General features: G+C 37.4%; 1 protein-coding gene across 5 annotated transcripts in view; it reads right to left on the bottom strand.

Moving 5' to 3' along the window:
* Positions 1-11,579: 11,579 nt before the first annotated feature.
* Positions 11,580-18,243, bottom strand: part of SLC4A4 (solute carrier family 4 member 4) — a 295,337-nt gene continuing 288,673 nt past the window's right edge. For 4 of the 5 annotated variants that reach the window (XM_024754101.1, XM_024754105.1, XM_024754104.1 and 1 more), the window contains 2 exons: positions 17,613-17,692; positions 12,617-16,906 (listed from right to left, as the gene is read on the bottom strand). In XM_024754101.1, coding sequence (XP_024609869.1) covers positions 17,649-17,692 — 44 coding nt within the window. In that variant the 3' untranslated portion in view covers positions 12,617-16,906; positions 17,613-17,648. Of the gene's footprint in view, positions 11,821-12,616; positions 16,907-17,612; positions 17,693-18,243 lie in introns of those variants that run through there. The other variant, XM_024754102.1, reaches the window with a different exon arrangement.

Raw genomic sequence — 18,243 nt, 5'->3', positions numbered from 1 at the left:
AACCCGTGTCCCCGGCATTGGCAGGCGGATTCTTAACCACTGCGCCACCAGGGAAGCCCCTGAAGAGATATTTTAAAGCAGCAGAATCTTCAAATGCTACCACATAGATAAATGTCTATTTTGACCAACTCTAAGATATATCTGTTCACCCTTGAATTATATTTAAAAGTGAGTCTCTGACTGAAGCCAAAAAAAGCACCATTAAGCAGTGGATAAATGCAGTAATGAAAGCAAATGCAAATCTAACATGGACATAATTTTAATTTATTTCCCTTCAGACTGAAAGCCCCATGAGGGTAAGGACAGCAGCTATTTTATTCAACAGTATTTATTAAGCGTATACCACAATACCTGGTAATATGCACTCAATACATAAAGGCTTCATTGTGAATAAATAAATTCCCTAAATGCAGCTTCTGAGAGTTCCAGTTCTTTCTCATACTGTTTTATCATTTGTAATTTTTACTGCGATATATTAAAATATACACTAATTTGAAAGATTTTAAACTTGGAATTTAAAAATAATAACTTTTTCTCATCTCTCAAAATAGTTGCAGTTAGCCAGAATCACAAAGTCAGAACTGGGACATCACTGTTACAGGTAGTTATGCCAAAGAGATTTATATACTCTCTTAAAACTCTTCTTTTTAACCTTCAAAATGAAGGGTTTTCCTTTGTGAAAACTGTGCATGTGAACAGATGTACTCTGGAGAAACAAAATTTGATCAATATTGGCCAGAGAGCAAAGGGATTCAGACCCGAATGATTTCCACATGTGACCACTGCATATCAGTCACAGGTGACAGCAGTGACTGCTCTGCTGTGACAGAGAGCTCTACTGATTTCCGTTAGACATGCTTCCACTAAAATAGATTAATTCTTAGTTATCAGAATCTGATTTGGGCACAACCTTAGCAGGCTAATTTTCAGGCTATGGGAATAAAGTCATGGTAATTTTCAGATCATTTAATGGAAGAGAAACAAGCAAAGATAAAAGAAAGACACCACACCAAGAGGCTACCAATGGGAAACATTTCCTTCCTCTCTGGTGCATTAAACATCATCTGATTAGGGTTTATTTTAAAGGCATAATTTCCCTGATAATTACTAGTGGTATAGTTTTCAGGGTGTATAATTTACCATTAGAAAAAATGTCACTGGAACGAGGTGAATTAAATCTTTTCTTTCCATCACAGTCTAGCGCTGGTTGCTATAGTTGCCTGTGATTTGAAGCAGTGTTCTTGGGCTGTATTTTACTTCCAAAGAAATATAGTATGTTTTAGAGCAAACAGTAAACAGAAAGGAATATTCCAGTGGGAACTTGATTTTTAAGGAAGTAATAACTGGTGACTACTTTTCTTCACTTTATTTCTTATATTGAAACGGCTATGCTCAACTACATAACCAACTTGGCTCAAACACACACATATTTATTAAATTTATGCATGGCTTCTGGAGGCATTTTGTCCAATACTGAACACAAAATAATGAAGGTCTTGCTTCTTGGTGCTATGTCACGTTGATACCATGTATTCCTGATCTGAGGCAATGAGGACAATTCACCTCTGTGATATTCTTCCCCCAAACTCATAATTCCAGCTTCATCATGAGAAAACATCAGGCAAATCCAAATTGGAATTTATTTTACAAAACACCTGACCCATTTTAAAAAAATTGTCAGAGTCATGAAAAATAAGGAAACATTGATAAACTGTTGCAGACTAGAGCAGGATAAGGAGGCATGACAACAAAATGCAATGTTGTGTCTTGAACTGGATCCGGGAATAGAAAAGGGACATTAGTGGAAAGATTGGTGGAATGTCAATAATGTCTGTTATTTACTTAATAGTATTATACCAATGTTAATTTCTTGGTTTTGATAAATGTGCCATGGTCATGTAGGATGTTACTATTAGGGAAAACTGTATTATCTTTGTTACTTCTCTTACTGAAGCTCTTTGTAAATCTAAGATTATTTGGTCAAACATTATTCTGGGTGCTTCTGGATGCGACTGACATTTGAATTGGTAGACTGAGTAAAGCAGACTGCCATCTCTAATGTGGATGGGCCTCATCCAATCCGTTGAAGGTCGAATAGAACAAAAAAACTGACCCTCCTGGGAGAAAGGAGAACTCCTCCTTCCTGACTGCCTTTGAGCTGGGATATTGTTGTGGTTGTTTGGTTGTTCCTGACGTTGAACTCAAAGTGAAACTCTGGCTCTTCCTGAGCCTTGGGCCTGCCTGCATTCAGGCTGGAACTATATCATTAGCTTTCCTGGTTCTCAGGCCTTTGAACTTGGATTGGAAATACACCATTGACCCTAAGAGGTCTCCAGCTTGCCAGCCAGCTCACTCTGCCCCTCTCAGGACTTGTCAGCCTTCATAATCACATGTGCGAATTCCTGATAATCAATCTCGCTCTCTCTCTCTCTCTTTCTCTCTCTCTCTCTCCAACCAATTGGCCCTACTTCTCTGGGATACTGGGACACCCTAACTAACACATTGATGCATACCATTGTAGTTTTTTTTTTTTTTTTTTTTTTTTTTTTGGCAGTACGCGGGCCTCTCCCTGTGGTGGCCTCTCCTGTTGCGGAGCACAGGCTCCGGACGCGCAGGCTCAGTGGCCACGGCTCACGGGCCCAGCCGCTCCGCGGCATGTGGGATCTTCCCGGACCGGGGCACGAACCCATGTCCCCTGTATCGGCAGGCGGACTCCCAACCACTGCGCCACCAGGGGAGCCCCCCATTGTAGTTTGTTCATTTACTTTTCTGTATAGAATATATTCATCTAGGAGCTCCAGTGGCACAATTGGTTAGTGTGCCGTACTTATATAGAATATATTTACCTATTTTAATATTGATAGGTATTCATTTTGTTTGGGATTGTTATAATACCAATTTGGGGATTATTATAAATAATACTGATATGGACACTCCTATACATGCGTCCTGGTACACATGAGCATAAATTTCTCTTGGGTGTAAAACTAGGAAGAAGGTTCCTGCCAGATCTGTAGATTCAGCACAACTGTAGTTTTTTAAAGCTCAGCAAAAAGGGCTTCCCTGGTGGCGCAGTGGTTAAGAATCTGCCTGCCAATGCAGGGGACACGGGTTCGAGCCCTGGTCTGGGAAGATCCCACATGCCGTGGAGCAACTAAGCCCGTGTGCCACAACTGCTGAGCCTGTGCTCTAGAGCTCGCAAGCCACAACTACTGAGCCCATGTGCCGCAGCTACTGAAACCCACTTGTCTAGAGCCTGTGCTCCGCAACAAGAGAAGCCACCACAGTGAGAAGGCCGTGCACCACAATGAAGAGTATCCCCCGCTCGCCACAACTAGAGAAAGCCCACGCACAGCAATGAAGACCCAATGCAGCCAAAAAAAAACTCAGCAAAAAAAAAGAAAAAAATTTAAGAAATTGACATGCTTATTCTAAAACATATATGAAGTTCAAAAGATTAAGAATAGCCCAAACAGTTTTTAAAAAGAAATTAAACTACCTGATTTTAAGAGTTATTATAACACTACAGTAAACAAGATAGTGTACTATTTGTATCAAGATGGACAAATAGATCAATGCAACAGAATATAGAGCCTGGAAATACACCCACACCCAAGATGCAAAGCAATCCATGAAGGAAAGACAGTCTTTTGATAAATGGTGCTGGAACAATTGGATACCCACAGGCAAAATAATGAACCTTGACTGTTACCTCATATAATATGCATATTTATCTTGAAACAGACCACAGAACTAAACGCAAGAGCTAAAATTATAAAACTTCTAAAATCTCAATTATCTTAGGTTTGATAAAGATTTCTTATATACAACACAAAAAGCACAGTATCTAAAAGAACAAAATCAGTAAATTGGCCTCAAAATTTAAAACTTTCACTCTTCAAAAGATGCTCTTAATACAATGAAAAGGCAAGCCACAGACGGGGGGAAAATTTCCTAGCAATTTCATTCCTAGGTTTATACCTAGGAGTCTAGATTATAAATGACCACACACAAGAATGGTCATGGCAGCTTTACTCAAATACCTTCAAACTGGAAATAATCCAAATACCCATCAATGGAAGAATGGATAAATATATACATGATCTACTAATTTTACTCTTGGAATTGCATCTTAAGGAAACAACGAAGAATAGGCAATGTCTTGATAGAGGCTGCTCCATCAATCTATATTCAGGAATGAAGATAACCTGGTACAAGGCCATATTGGTTTGTAGCCTGAGAAACTAATCTTTGGTGTTATAATCCACCGACATTTTGAGGCTATCAACATAGCATAATTTAGCCTAAACTGATTTATATACAGAAATTCGTACTTAGAAATGCAGCGCTACCCTAACAAAAACCTAAGCTATGTGACGTTGGTTCAGGGGCCAGCCTGTGTGTGGTGAGGAAGCTTTGTTAATGGAGTCTGGAAAGATGACAATCTATGCATTGGTAAAACATTTGGTAAAACTGTTGCATGCATTAACTTGGAAGACAGTTAATGTGTTGAGTGGTCTTTGGAATTCTGCATAGAGGTTGGTAAACAAAATTAGTGGTACTCCTTCCTTCCTATATATTACAAGACAGAGATTAATTGGTTCAAGGGAAAAAAGTAAATTTGCAATCAGAGATGAGAGGGAATAGCATTGAAAGATTCATTTATTTCTCTTCCCCAAACGTAAAAGGCAAAACTAAGAGGGCATTTGACCTACAAAAGGACAAATAAAATTCACCTCACTCCAAGGACCAAATCAAATATGACCATAATGTCCTTTGTTAAAATTTTTGAATTAATTAAGATGGAGTCCTTTCATTTGGATGAAATAGCTCATGGATAAGAGATTAAAGGCATGAATCTACCCCACCTCCGAGAAACCTGATTAGCTCAAGTCGCCTGTAATTAAGTTTAGAGAAAGAGGCATGTCTTGAAAAGAATTGCAGATGAGTCTATAGGCACATGAAGCTGTTAGAATCAAGTAAATTAAATAGCCTTATTCTGAGAGTATTGTGTTAGTTGAGACTAAATACGATTGTAGCTGTTCTTGACTAAAAATTACCATTGGGGTCCTGCGTATTCCATGTAGAGAAAGTAGGCTGAGAAAGCTATCTAGTCCCAAGGAGAACATACTCCAATGTCCTCTTCAATTGTGGCTAAGAAGGATATTGGGGAAAGAAAATCTTTCCAGAGAGTAGAGCCAAGAGCCACGGAGGATGACAGACTGGGAGCTTATTCTCTGGGAACAGAAGAGGGGTTTAATCAAGGAGTATTCTTCATCCTCAGAGTAGGGGTGGTTCTTGAAACAATGACTCAATGTGATTTCAGAATTGCTTCATGCCTCTCATTATTTCCCTTTCTTCCTGAAAGGAAATATCTGTTGTAATGAGCCTCGCTGTCTTCCATCATTGAACTGTGGATGGGAATTGTGGGGTCTCTTGAGAAAGAGAAACCATACTCAGACCTGACATAGTAAAGACAATCACAAAATTGTTTACTTTCATCTTGATGCTACTCCTGGACTTTTGGATTTTTCTCCTCTGGGAGAGAAATGAGTACATTTTGTGTGCAGTAGGAAGGGAAGCAAATATTTGTGAATAAGTTTGGAGACTGTGCTAGATTGTATTTTGTACTATTCTTCATTGGCTGTCTTTCCAATGTGGGAGGATTATACATCCCTCCCTGATGACCTAAACTTGGTCATGTGGCTTGCTTGGGACGATGAAACATAAGCAGAAGATTTAATAGCCATCAATGGTTCTCTTGTGCTCTCTTTTCCCTCTGCCATGAGTTCAGCTATATCCAGATGGAAGTACTCCATCAACCTGGGTCTTGGTGCAAAGATGACATGGAGCAGAGCTCCAGCCAACAATGGACTTGTTGCAGAAACCAGAAATAAACCTTTGTTCTTATAAGCCTATACGTTTTTGAAGCTTTTGTTACCTCAACATAATTTTGCCCAAGCTGACCAATATGGCTTTTCTCTCCCTCTTGAAGTTTTGCCAAACATACTGACCTTTTGAAAGATGTCCTTGAGCATTTATTTGAGATGTGAGTTTCTAATGTAGTCTCACCCCCACCAAACAGGTGTTTCAGCTGTTGGTTGGGAGCACGAGTCGCTCTATTGTGTCACAAGAATAAGTGCCAACATGTCATGTTGGGGGAACTAGACTTGCCTTCTCGTGTTCCTGTGAGATCACTGAAGTTGGGGAGAGACCTGTGGAAGCTAAGCTCAGTGGGTTTCCACTTGGGCTTGGGATCAGGATGTATTCCTGGGGAACTGCACAAGAGAGAAAACCCTACTTTAAGAGATGAGAAGGACCATAGGCATAATGCCTATACTTGTTTTGAACTGGAAAACTGAAGTCACTCTCATGGTGTCACAGACACTCACAAGGCTTGAGTCCCTAAGAGGAATCGAGGAAGCCTGTATCGCAGAGCTAGTTCCCCATTTATTGGTTTCTAAACTCCCACTAAAAGTATATATTTATCATTCTCAGTCAGATAGCCTTTGTGGAGTCCATTGGCCTTTCATTGCAGTGAGACTTAGAGTGTAACTGACCTAAAAGATCTCAGAACTTTTATCCAGAAAAGAAACAAAAACAACTTTGCTTGTCTGATTAAATTGGGAGGAGGGCTGGATTCCTGAGAAATCTGTTTTATAGAATATTTCTGAAGTGAAAACTTGTACTTTACGAAGCATATTATTGAAGTGAATTGTTATAATAATAACACCCATGGTTTAGTGGTTGGGGGCAGGGGTGGAGCGAGAGATCCTGGAGCCACACTGCTCCGGTCAGCTTGACCACTTATGAGCTGTGTGATTGACTCAGGATGGGCTCCTGGGAAACAGGCCACAAAGCAGAGATTTCCCTGTAGGAGGCTGGTCCGGGGTGGTGCTCTGGGGATCACCATTTGTGAGGGAGTGAGGGGAAGAGAGGTGAGTGGAAGTAAATGTTGGACTATGATGTAGTTGCACAAGAGGCCTCAGCTTGTCCCCACGGGGAGCTCTAGAACTGGAATGGCCTTTCAGAAATGCCCTGAATTGAGGTAAGGGACATTGGATGTGGGTTGTCCCTGAAGATGGGAATAATCTTGGATGAAAGCAGCTCCCTGTAGCCAAAGGAAGTTTCTGAGGAGGGATTCACCTGTGACTGTCAGCAGCCAGCACACCTAGAATGAGAGCCTGGGTCCTGAAGGAGAGCTGGGAAGTGCGTCGCAGCGCTGCACTTACCGCGGGCAATCCCTAACTTCTCCAGCCCTTGGTTTCTACGACTACAAAATGGGAGAAATAATAGTACCTCTCTCACTGGGTTGTTATGAGAACAAATTAATATTCGTAAAGCATCTGGAGCATTGCCTACCACACAGTGAGGCTACATATATGATTGTTAAATAATTAATTGTCCAGTGGAGGTTGTCAGGGACTACGGTTTAACAAATAGTTAGGCAAGTTTTATAATTAGTCTATTAACTGTTTCTATGAGGATGGTCACCCTGAAAGTGCTTTGATATGTTTGAAATCAGTTAATTCTGAAATAGTTTAGAAGTTCTGCATGAAAATCTTAAGCGTTAATTTGCTAGGAATCTACATGTTAGCAATCATGCAAATATAAAATTTAACTCAGGCTTTAGTCAAATGATTACAGATTTTGAATTGCTGGAATATTAATCAAAGAAGTATTATTTCTGACAGGAGCTGTACTAAATATTTTACGTATCTTAACATCTTTTCTTATGCCTCATTCCAACCACCTTAAGAGATAGATACTATACTGTTATTACTTCTAATTACAGATGGGAAACTGAGACTCAGAAGGTTTTGCAAGGCTGGAATTCAAAGCTGACTCCAAAGCCTCGATGCTTAACCGCTGTACTCCACTTCCGTCCCTATAAGTCACCCACATACTCAGCTGTTCTAAGAAGTCTTTGAAATATGTTCGATCTCTTAAGGATTGCACTAAAAAAAAAGTAGCCTGCCAGTAACTCAACAGCATCATTTTGCAGCTTCTTAATGGAAGACTCAAGCCTCCCATCTCAGATAATAAATAATTAATATCGTGAAATGTTAAACCTAACTTGTTTTCATAATGAAGATGTCAGCTTGCATGGTATTCTAGAAGCACTATATAAAAAGACACTTTTTGTATTAAATTGCATATTTAGTATGAGGATATGTATCATGGCATCAAAAACATACTCAGCACTTTTCTAATTATAGCTGCTAATCACAGTCTCACCCTTCAAAAAGCTGCTCCTTTAAAAACAGCTTATATATAGTCACTAATCCACTAAGTCATAGTTACTTGTGGCTCTGCCCAAAGTTAGCAATTGTGTCTGCCAGTTGAGAAACCTAATCAATAATTGAAGCTCCACTGTGGCTAATGCTCAACTGATGCACCCCCTTGATAATTCTCTCACCGAGTCTCAACGTTTGAAATAACCTGACTAAGCTCAATTTTTACCAGGACAGCCTGACATTCAAGGTCGGGTGAAATAGGGTAAAAGAAGACAACAGCACTGCAGATGCTGGAGAATGGCTTGTTTTCAAAACAGAAGATATCACCATGCTTCTGCTCCTTTCAACACCCATTCTTTCCACCCCTTGACACCAATCCTGATTTGTTTAGATAGTAGACTGAGATACCCCAACCCCAACCTAGCCCCAGAAGATGCTGATCAAATTCCTTTTAGACAGTGGTTGACCTAAATGTGGGGAGTAATTCAGACCTACCCAACGAGACACAGGGGAAGTCTGCTGGGCAGAGCTCCCTTTCCCAAACGTGAAGGCGAAGGCTGGCTAAGAGAAAGTCCTTAGCCTGTCTACCTGCTTCTTCCTGCTTTGATATGATGACTGAAAGTACAACAGTTCTCTTGTGAATATGAATGAAACAACAAAGAGAATCACAAGAGATGCCAGCCCTGACAGCATCTAGACACTGAACAAAAGCCAGAAGCTGCCTAACCTCACACTATTTAAGCCAAAGTTAAAATTTTTCAGTTCTTCCAAATACATTGCTGACATACTGTGTTCCCACACTTCTCTCAACCGTTTCTCTCTCACTCTTACTTCCCAACATTCTTTCAGCCTCCTTTTATGATGTCAAGGTTAATCTCATTTGCATGTGTTTCTCTAACATTTTTTGATGTCCCATGTTATTTCTCTGGGTTGGTTCTGAATGTTGAAACCAATAAATAGTGTTTCCATTATTATGACTATGGTTAATATTCTAATGTTAGCATGATGGCTATCTTTTTAAGAATAATATTTAATAAGAAAATAATAATAACAAGAAACAAAGCTATGGGGAGTATTCCCCTCTATGATTTACACGGAAGGAAGTCCACAGAATCCACAAATCTCGTCTCAGCTCAGGGCACTGCGGACATTCTACAAAGCACAGAGTTAGGCCCTTAGCCAGGGCCTATATAGGTCCAATACGTTCAGACATTAGGTATGATGGCTGTGTTAATATTCTAGTAGAGCCAAGTAGTGGGGTATAATTACAAATTCAATATAATTACTTACACCTGAGCCACTCATAGGAAAATGTCAAGTTCAAGTAAATTCTCCTTTCTTCCATTCCATCAAGAGTTCAAAACAAGTCTACTACATATTTGGAGTATTTACTGCTCATACAGTATTTATTTTTCCTGAAGTTTCTGATTGCTTTTGTTTTCTATTTGGGAAAATAAACACATGCCTTCTTCACCATATCCCCAATATCGTCCAGATTCTTACTCTAAGAATCTAGTGTATTCTTTTCCTTGATGTCTTCTAACTTCTATTCCAATTGGGACTGGTTTCTTAATTTTTAGACCATGACTTTCTTGTGCAACTTTTCTCTTTCCAGAACTTTCTAATTGCCCTTTTTTTTTTTCAAGGCCTTTATCTTACACTCAAGTTTTCCAAGTTTCCAGTCATTTTAACCATTCCATGGAGTAGTTTTTTAATGTTCTCTCCCAAAGCCCTCTGTCCTCTCTCATTAGTTTTGATTGGTCTCTAGGCCTGATGTAGATCTGTTATTCTGTGACTTGACTATTCAGTAAGGTTGGATCAATTGCTTTTTGTGACCTTGACTCTTTGTCTCAGTTAAATCCCTCACAGCGAGGTACCTTCTTAAGTAATTTTCTAGAAGCAGGTGAACAGAAGATAAACTGTTTGGAATTTGTTGATTTCTAAATATTTTATTCTGCCTTACACTTGATTGATGGGCTAGTTGGGTCAAAAATTTTCGGTTTAAAATTATTTTCCTCCAGAGTTTTTAAAAAACATTGCACTAATGTCTTCTAGCCTCCAATTTTGCTGTTGAAAAGCAAAATTGCTGTTGAAAAGAACCTTGGTTTTTATTTCTCTGTATGTGGCCTCTTTTTCTGGACAATTTAAAGATATTCTTTTATTCTTGTGTTCTGAAATTTTTATTCTTGGTAATCTGAAAGCCAACAGTGCTATGCACATATATTTTAAATTATTTGTTCAGAGTTGTTCAGATTTGTATATGAAGATATGTAACAACCTTCATTTCTGAGAAATTTTCTTTACTATACATTGGTACCCTATACATTTTTTTGACTATTTTTCTTTTATTTTTGATTCTATATTTTGAAATATCTCACAAGCTTTATCTTCCAACTATTCTTTAATTCTTTTAAGATTTGGAATGGTATTTTAAATTTCCAAGTGTTACCTTTCATTCTTTGATTATTCTATTTTAAATGATCCTGTTCACATTTTGTACAGGTGTTTTCTCAAATGTAAAACAAATTACAATGATTTTTCTCAAGTTATCTCCCAGTCTTTGAAATGCTTGTTTTCATAGGCTTGATCTTTTCTACTAATCTCAGTCTTTCTCAGTAACGCTTAAAGGATTTCATCAAACATATTGTGATTCTTATTGTCTACACATATCTACAGGGTGCTTTATGTCTGTGGGTGAGTCTTGTTGACTCTCAGGCCTTGCCTGAGTGTACAGAAAGATAATTATTCATTAATGTCAGATGAGGAGAGTTTTTTAACAGGAGCTCCCAATTTTTCCCAAGGCAATTTGTTCTGTTATCTTAGAGAAAAACCCTCTGATTTTTTTTTCAACTTAAAGATAAGAGCTTGGTATTAGGCTTATTAGCAAGCAGAGGCGGGAAAGGGGATGTGTGTATATATATATATATACACACACACACACACACACACACACACACACAACCTGTTAATATCCATTCTCAGCCCTCCACTTCCCATTCCCATCCTTGGTCCTACCTGCAACATCTGAGTCTGAGCCTTGCTGAGATTCTCCTGGCTGTCCATCTATGACCTTAGTGCAGGCTGCTTCACACGTGTTCTAGGCTGCAGCTTCCTACGCTCTGCTTCAGCATCCAAACTTGCATTTACCTTTCATCATTAGAATTTTGTGGGAGTTTCTGGTCTACCTGTGCTACCTTCCGTATATATATATTTTTATTCCTTTACAATCACTTTAATGGCATTTTAGAGAGGAGAAGTCTTAGTTCACTAATACGCACAAACGGCAGTTTTACATTAAAATAAAATGATCCTGGAAGCAAGACAGGGAGTATATATTTCCAACAGGCAAACCTAGAGGAAGAGGCACCAGTGGGAGGCTAGTTCACTAATCCAAGTAACAGATGATGGAGTCTAAACTAATGTAGTGGCCATGAAGATATTTATAAAAAGTTAATTATTTAGATCTACTAAGGAGATAAAACAGAAATAGTGATTCACTGAATGAATGAAATGAGGAAGAGGCAGGAATTACGGATGACATTTAGGCCTCTGGCTTGAGCAGCTATCTGGCTGATGGCACCACCTGTTGACACAGAGAACAAGAAAGAGTAAGTTCTGGTGAAATAGGTGGATGGTTCAATTGGGGTATGTTAACACGTGTTATTTAAAGACAAATATTCCAAAATCAGTTGCGTATATAAGTGAGAAGCTCAGGAGAGCAATCTGGGCTGAAAGCGCAGATTTGGTAGTTATCCACACGCAGATGCTATTTACTGCTTACCAATGGTTCTTTTTCCTCCCTCCTATTTGCTCCCCCGACCCTCCCCCCTCCACTCCACCAGCATTCTCTGATTATAAATTAAGACTGAACTGAAATTTCCTAGAGGGTTGTAAATATTACATGGAACCCTGGGGAGTCTGTGTTATGTACCTTTTGTGGAGCACCATTCCAGGATTGTAATTTGAGTAATTTTAAATAAGTGCTTATATTTAGTTCTATTGCTTTGAGAATTGATGAACTACATCAGTATCATATAAAGAGTCAAGAAAAATGGCATTTTCTATTTCACTAACTTTATAAAAGAAGAATAACAATACCATCTTCTCAGTAAACCATTTCGTTGATCTTAGTGGACATACTTTTTCTTGCTTTGAACCCTTGCATGATAGTACTTCGTTAAGACTTGAATAGCTATTCTTACAATTTCTTATTTTACATAATTTGAACATCTATTTTATCCTCCTGCCTAGCGTGATGAAAAGCAATCAGAGGTAGGGACTTGGACTTATATTTGTATTCCCACCAGCACCCAAAGACATAAAATAACAGGCGCTTAATAATTATTTGAAGAGTTGAACAGAAGCACTTGACACTCATAAATGCATAAAGTTACTTTATTTTAAGTATACATTTAATTTTGAAAAATATAAATGCTAAAATATCTCATCTTCTTCATCTCTTAATTCCATAAAAGTCACAATAGAAAGCTTCATAAAACTGTAAAATACTATAATGTTATAGGAATTTTAGGTTTTATATTGGAAAAAAATTATTAGTAATATATTGAAATGTTCTGTACTTTATCATTTTGTTCCACCATGTTGATCTACTTCACTTAAAATAAAAAGATGCATCACTTCTCCAAAGTTAATAAAGACTTAAGAGAATAAAAATAAGAGTATCTGAAAGTGCGTATTGATTCTGAAAAGTAATGTGTACAGATATGTACCAGCCATAAAAATGGCTAAAAAGAGGCAACTATTCATTCTCTTCACATTGTAGGACTGGGACAAAGTTACTTATGGCTCTAAAAATTTCACTGGATGACTTTAGCCCTGAGTTGCAATATCTGCCTAAGAAACAGAATTCAGGATTTTTGTATGTACCCATAGAGCACAAAGAAATGAGCCAAAAAACAGAACATATCCAAATTCCTGGTCAAAACGCAACTTGACTGGTTAGCATATACCACAAAGCTTTTTTATTTCAGGCTGCAATGAAGCTTGATGAAATCATCATCTAAAAGCTCCCAAGGCCCAAGCAAAATATCATTTGACTGTATTCAGCCACTTGGTGCCACTGGGCTTCATGCTCATGCTGTGAAGAGGGGATGTGAAATCTCATGGAATAAATAAGAAAATCTCAAGTTCCTGCACCAAAATCATTAAGTGGTATGAAAAGGGTTGAAGAAAGCTTTGTCCCATCCCCTGAACAATGTCAACCTCTGTAATACAACTCAAATCGTTTTGTTTTTGTTTTTTAAAGATAGTCAGCAGTCAATACATTTCAAGTACTTAACACAGTTTAAAAAAAAGAAGCAAAAACTTGGAAGACAATCGTTCTCTGTATTAAACACCAATATATAGCTGATAAAAGATTTACTCTGTGTGTGTTGGTTGCATGTGCATAAAAATACATACCAACTGAATTTCTGGCGGCAGACAATTGTTTCTCTTTCCCCCTATTAAAGGTTTGTTTCCCTATGTCTCTGACTTCCTCCATCCCCCAACCCCACTCCACTGCCTGCCTGGACCACAAAATGATTCCAGTTCCCAGTATGGAACACAAAATGATTAGGATTCCAAGTTGGTCACTGTTTTACATAGTAGAGTGACGTTGTTCAAGGAAAACAGTATCTCCAAAAGATTTTCTTTCAAATGCAAAACCATGGGCCTTTCTGCTCGGATAAAGCAGACTCTTGACCTGGTGATGCTTTCCTTCCAATGGTTAAGTCTGTACTACCACAGGACTTCTAGTTAACAACTACACTTACTGCTTTACTTCTAACAACTTGAATCTCTTCTCTTTGTATTTACATCAGGAAGAGACACTTGGTAAAAAATTTACTGTTGTATTCGGTGTGTCCAGTTTACAGAGAAACAAAACCACCAAAAATCTGGTTAGTTCTTTATAGTGTGTAAATTCAGTTAAAATACAGATAATTCGGTGGCTCTGTGTGGACCTCAGGGTTTGTTTGTTTGTTTGGTAACTATCTGTGTTCCTCTGAAAGTAAATGATTTTTAAAATACTTCTCTGGGTTCCAAAATATTGAAAAGGTTTGATACTAACTGTTCCTTTAAGCAAATACAAAGTGCCACTCCGCATTCATATCATGAGTATTGACCTTCTGTCACAGAATATGGATCATAAATGAAGGTGCAGGTAGCTTTTAGATATACTCAAAGGCTGAAATACTGAGTTAAGTTGCTTCAGGAGTTCTTTGAAAGGGAAAGAGAGGGGCATGAATCCTCAAATACTTGATTCATGATCAGAAAAATAAATTATTCTATTTAGAGCTTTTATAAAAGTGAACAAAAGTGTCTTTAATTTAACAAGATCCTAGGTTAGGCTAAATTTAATATGCATGGCTTTTAAACATTTTATTGATGCTCAGGAGAAACAAAGAGAAAAACTTCATATAGTTTTATATTAAGGTAATGAAAAACTAGATAATACAGAGTAATCATTTTAAGGATGGCTCTAAATACAAACATGATGCCAAAATTTGGCATGTGAGGTTTTAACAAATAACATTCACTTTGCCACCTTCATTTTAATGAAAAAAATTGTAGGTCATTTGTGTCTAATTTGTATAAAATTTGAAGTTTTAAGATTATCAGATATAAAAGTAACAGTTAATTTAGAACAATACAATTTTTATAATCAAAATTTCAACAGGACAGAATTGTAATTTAATTAATATAAGAATGAGTGGGAGTCAATATGTGCATATTATGAAACCAAAATAAGTGGTTTCGTTCTGCTTCTAGTACTCCTCCAACGACCGTAGTCAGCATATATCACAAATATAGTTATAGGAATCCAAAATGATGGATTCAACATTTAAAACGCTGTTTTTAATGCAGATTCATAATACATAATGCAGCCTATTAAAACACTACATTTAGATAACATGCTAAATTTGGTTAAAGATCTAATTTTCTTTTTTCTAACTTTCAATATGGTACTTTGAAATACACATACACACACGTATATAGACATGTATATTCTATATGCCTCAATCACAAAGAATAATTGCCTTTCAATCTTAAAGACAAGTGTATTGTTAAAATGTATATATATATATATATATATATATACCTCTGCGATCCAACTGCATTCTCATAGACACTTTATAAATGTAAAAATGGTCTATCACAGTCCTATGCATTTTGTATTGTAAATAAGGGCTATTGTATCAGTGATGGTGACTGCCGTCTGGGTAATAAAGTATATTTACCCTCATCTGCATAACAGTAAGTCTCCTGGACCTCTGGTGGATTTTTCATATGTGGTTTGGGTTTTACAAAAACTGACATGAGAGGCTAGATAACTTTGCCCTTCACCTACCATCACTCTGTCTCTTTCTACCCTTGCACATATGTGTACCAGCCACACACAGAGTACATACACAAACACACAAATGTTTTCAAAATGAAAAAAATGTCTAACAATACTGCATAGGACATCAAAATGGTAATACAATCAGCATCTTTGCCCGGATACTACTATTATCAAAACATCAGTTATTCCCATTACAAAGGAGCGTCTCCCTCCTCCCCCAATCTCCTTCATAGAACAGTTAAATTTCTCTTAAAGAAAGGGAAAAATGGATGCTTAGAAACATGGTGTTTTTAATCCGATCTAGCCCTCTGGCATACCCTAGAGGTGGTGTATCTGTGTATGTGTGTGTGTGTATGTTTATGTAAAAATCACATTATATACAATACAATTTTTACAGAAAGCCTGGCAGCTACAAATAAGAGGTAGAACTACTCAAAACTATGTTTCCTGCTGCAGGAAAAAATTCATTTTCTTTACAGTAATTAAAAAAAAGTTTAAAAAATTGACAAAAAATAAGTTGCAGGTTAGGCCCCATAATTTAAACAACAAAATCTAGGAAGAAAAATAGTCTTCAATGTACTCAACAGATAAGTTCATTAAAGGGTTAAAAAAAGTTGCATAGGAAAAAACGGACATTCCAGCATTTGCTACAATGATGGCAATAGTTTCTCTAGTGGGAGTAAAGTACCTTTAGTTTTTCTTCTTTTGATAACTTAAGAGATTAGTGTTTATAAGCAAGAGCAAGTTAGAATAGCAGCACTTTTTCCAGTCCTGGAGAGTGCTATAAGCGAGAAGGGACTGTCTGGAGGTCAAGGTTTGTTCAGCCAGACAGAGGGACAAGCCAGTAAGCACAGCTCCAAAGCTCAAGGGGGAAGTTCCTTCAATATTTTAATAAAAGGTGTTATAAAATCCTTAATACTTTTGCCCTCTGCTTAATAAAGGAAAAGGACAGGGTCTGTGTGTGTCTTGAGTGACAGAGGAATCTGGCTGTCAGAGGACACATTTGAAAGTATAAGAACAAATAGGGGATTCTTCAGATGTTGTTTTTAAGGAACGGTGCACTACTGTCTTGATTTTACCTATGCAAGAGAGAAGCAGAGAGAGCACTGTATTGTTTGGCCAGTGACCAAAACAAAACAAAAATTAAAAAATAAACAATTAGACAAAAAACAAGAACATAAACAACAAAAACTGTCAGTTGTAAGAAAGACAAACAGGTTACAATATAGTTTCTGTTCCCTTGCTCCTCCAGAAATAATCATTGTCTTCAGGCTCAAGTTCTATTCTAATTTGAGGCACAACTTTTACTGGAGTTCTAGAAGGACTAGAGAAAAAGAAAAAAGAAAAAAAAAAAAGTAAGTAACTCAGAATTCCTTTACCGTCTGTCAAATGTTTATGCATTGTACAGAAGTCAAATGGGTTCTTCTTTGTTCTCTTTAAATACTTACTTCCTCTTTCTGTATTAAAAACAAACATTTTTTAAATGGGATGAAGTTACCAAATAGAGTTAAGAAATTCAAGTAAAAATTTCATAAGCTCTCACACCTAGGTTAGAAAAAAAAACAATCAAGGAAGAGGACTTCCAGGTGGGTGACACTGTCAGAAGTTGAAGGACAAAAAGACTGACATGAGGAAAATATTCAGAGATTTCACGATTTTGAAAATCAAGGAGGATCTGAAATCTCTAGAGTTGTGTTAAGAGGGAAGAAAACTATTGGAGAAGAGGCACCAGGAAATGCCAGCTACCCTTAAAACAGAGATGATGCTGATATGACAAGAGCTAACACTGATCCTGGGCTTTACCTTAATGATACTGAAAGATTCCATTATTTCTAAGAGTAAGTCGAGTAGGCCTCTTAGAATGTTTTCTACAAGTAAAAGCTGGGATGAGGTCTGGTGACTAGATAATTTATTTAAGAGAAATTGTAGAGGATGGAGAACGGGGCGTTCTGCCGATAACCCGCCATTGGTTCTATTTCTGTGGGGCGATCATCCCACAGAATAACATAAAATACTGGGCTGTCCTTTACCTTGGTATACCGAGTGACTGAAGAAAAGGAATTTTATCAGCATGATGTGTGGCGTTCAAGGAATGTTGGTGATTTTTCCCCTAAAAAAGAAAAAAAATTTTTCAAATCATAAATAATAGTAATTGGTAAAGTATAACATTAGAATGAAAAATTTTTCAATCTTCACAAAAATGGATGCATCTTTCACAACTGGAAAGAGTAAGAAAGACAAGTTTAGATGATTTCAATAAACACAGTATCAAGCTAAGAATCTAAGTAGTGTGATGAAGTCAAAATCACTCAGTCTCTTTTATTCTAGGTTTTCTAGAATGGGCCAATGTTGTTCTTTGCAGCGAGGGGGCAGGGTAAATCATTTCTAGAGGGTGATAGCGCCTACTTAATGTCTAAGCCTTGTCCTTGGATTTCCTGCCATCTTTAGCATTCATAATTTTGTCCTGCTGTTATTCATGCAGGTAAAAAAAAGAAGATTTTGAGAAACTTACTTATACTGCAACTCTACTAGCAATTTTGTTCTTTCATGGATTAATATGATACTGGAAAAGATTTTAGAATGATCATCGGTATTCTGCTTAAGTAAATTTCTAATATCATATCCACTACTTTCAACGTATCCTTTTAAAGCGTTTTTGAG

This window comes from Neophocaena asiaeorientalis, unplaced genomic scaffold (assembly GCF_003031525.2).
Source record: "Neophocaena asiaeorientalis asiaeorientalis breed wild unplaced genomic scaffold, Neophocaena_asiaeorientalis_V1.1 scaffold148, whole genome shotgun sequence".
In the NCBI taxonomy this organism is placed as follows: domain Eukaryota; kingdom Metazoa; phylum Chordata; class Mammalia; order Artiodactyla; family Phocoenidae; genus Neophocaena; species Neophocaena asiaeorientalis.
This window is presented reverse-complemented; position numbering and strand designations above follow the sequence as displayed.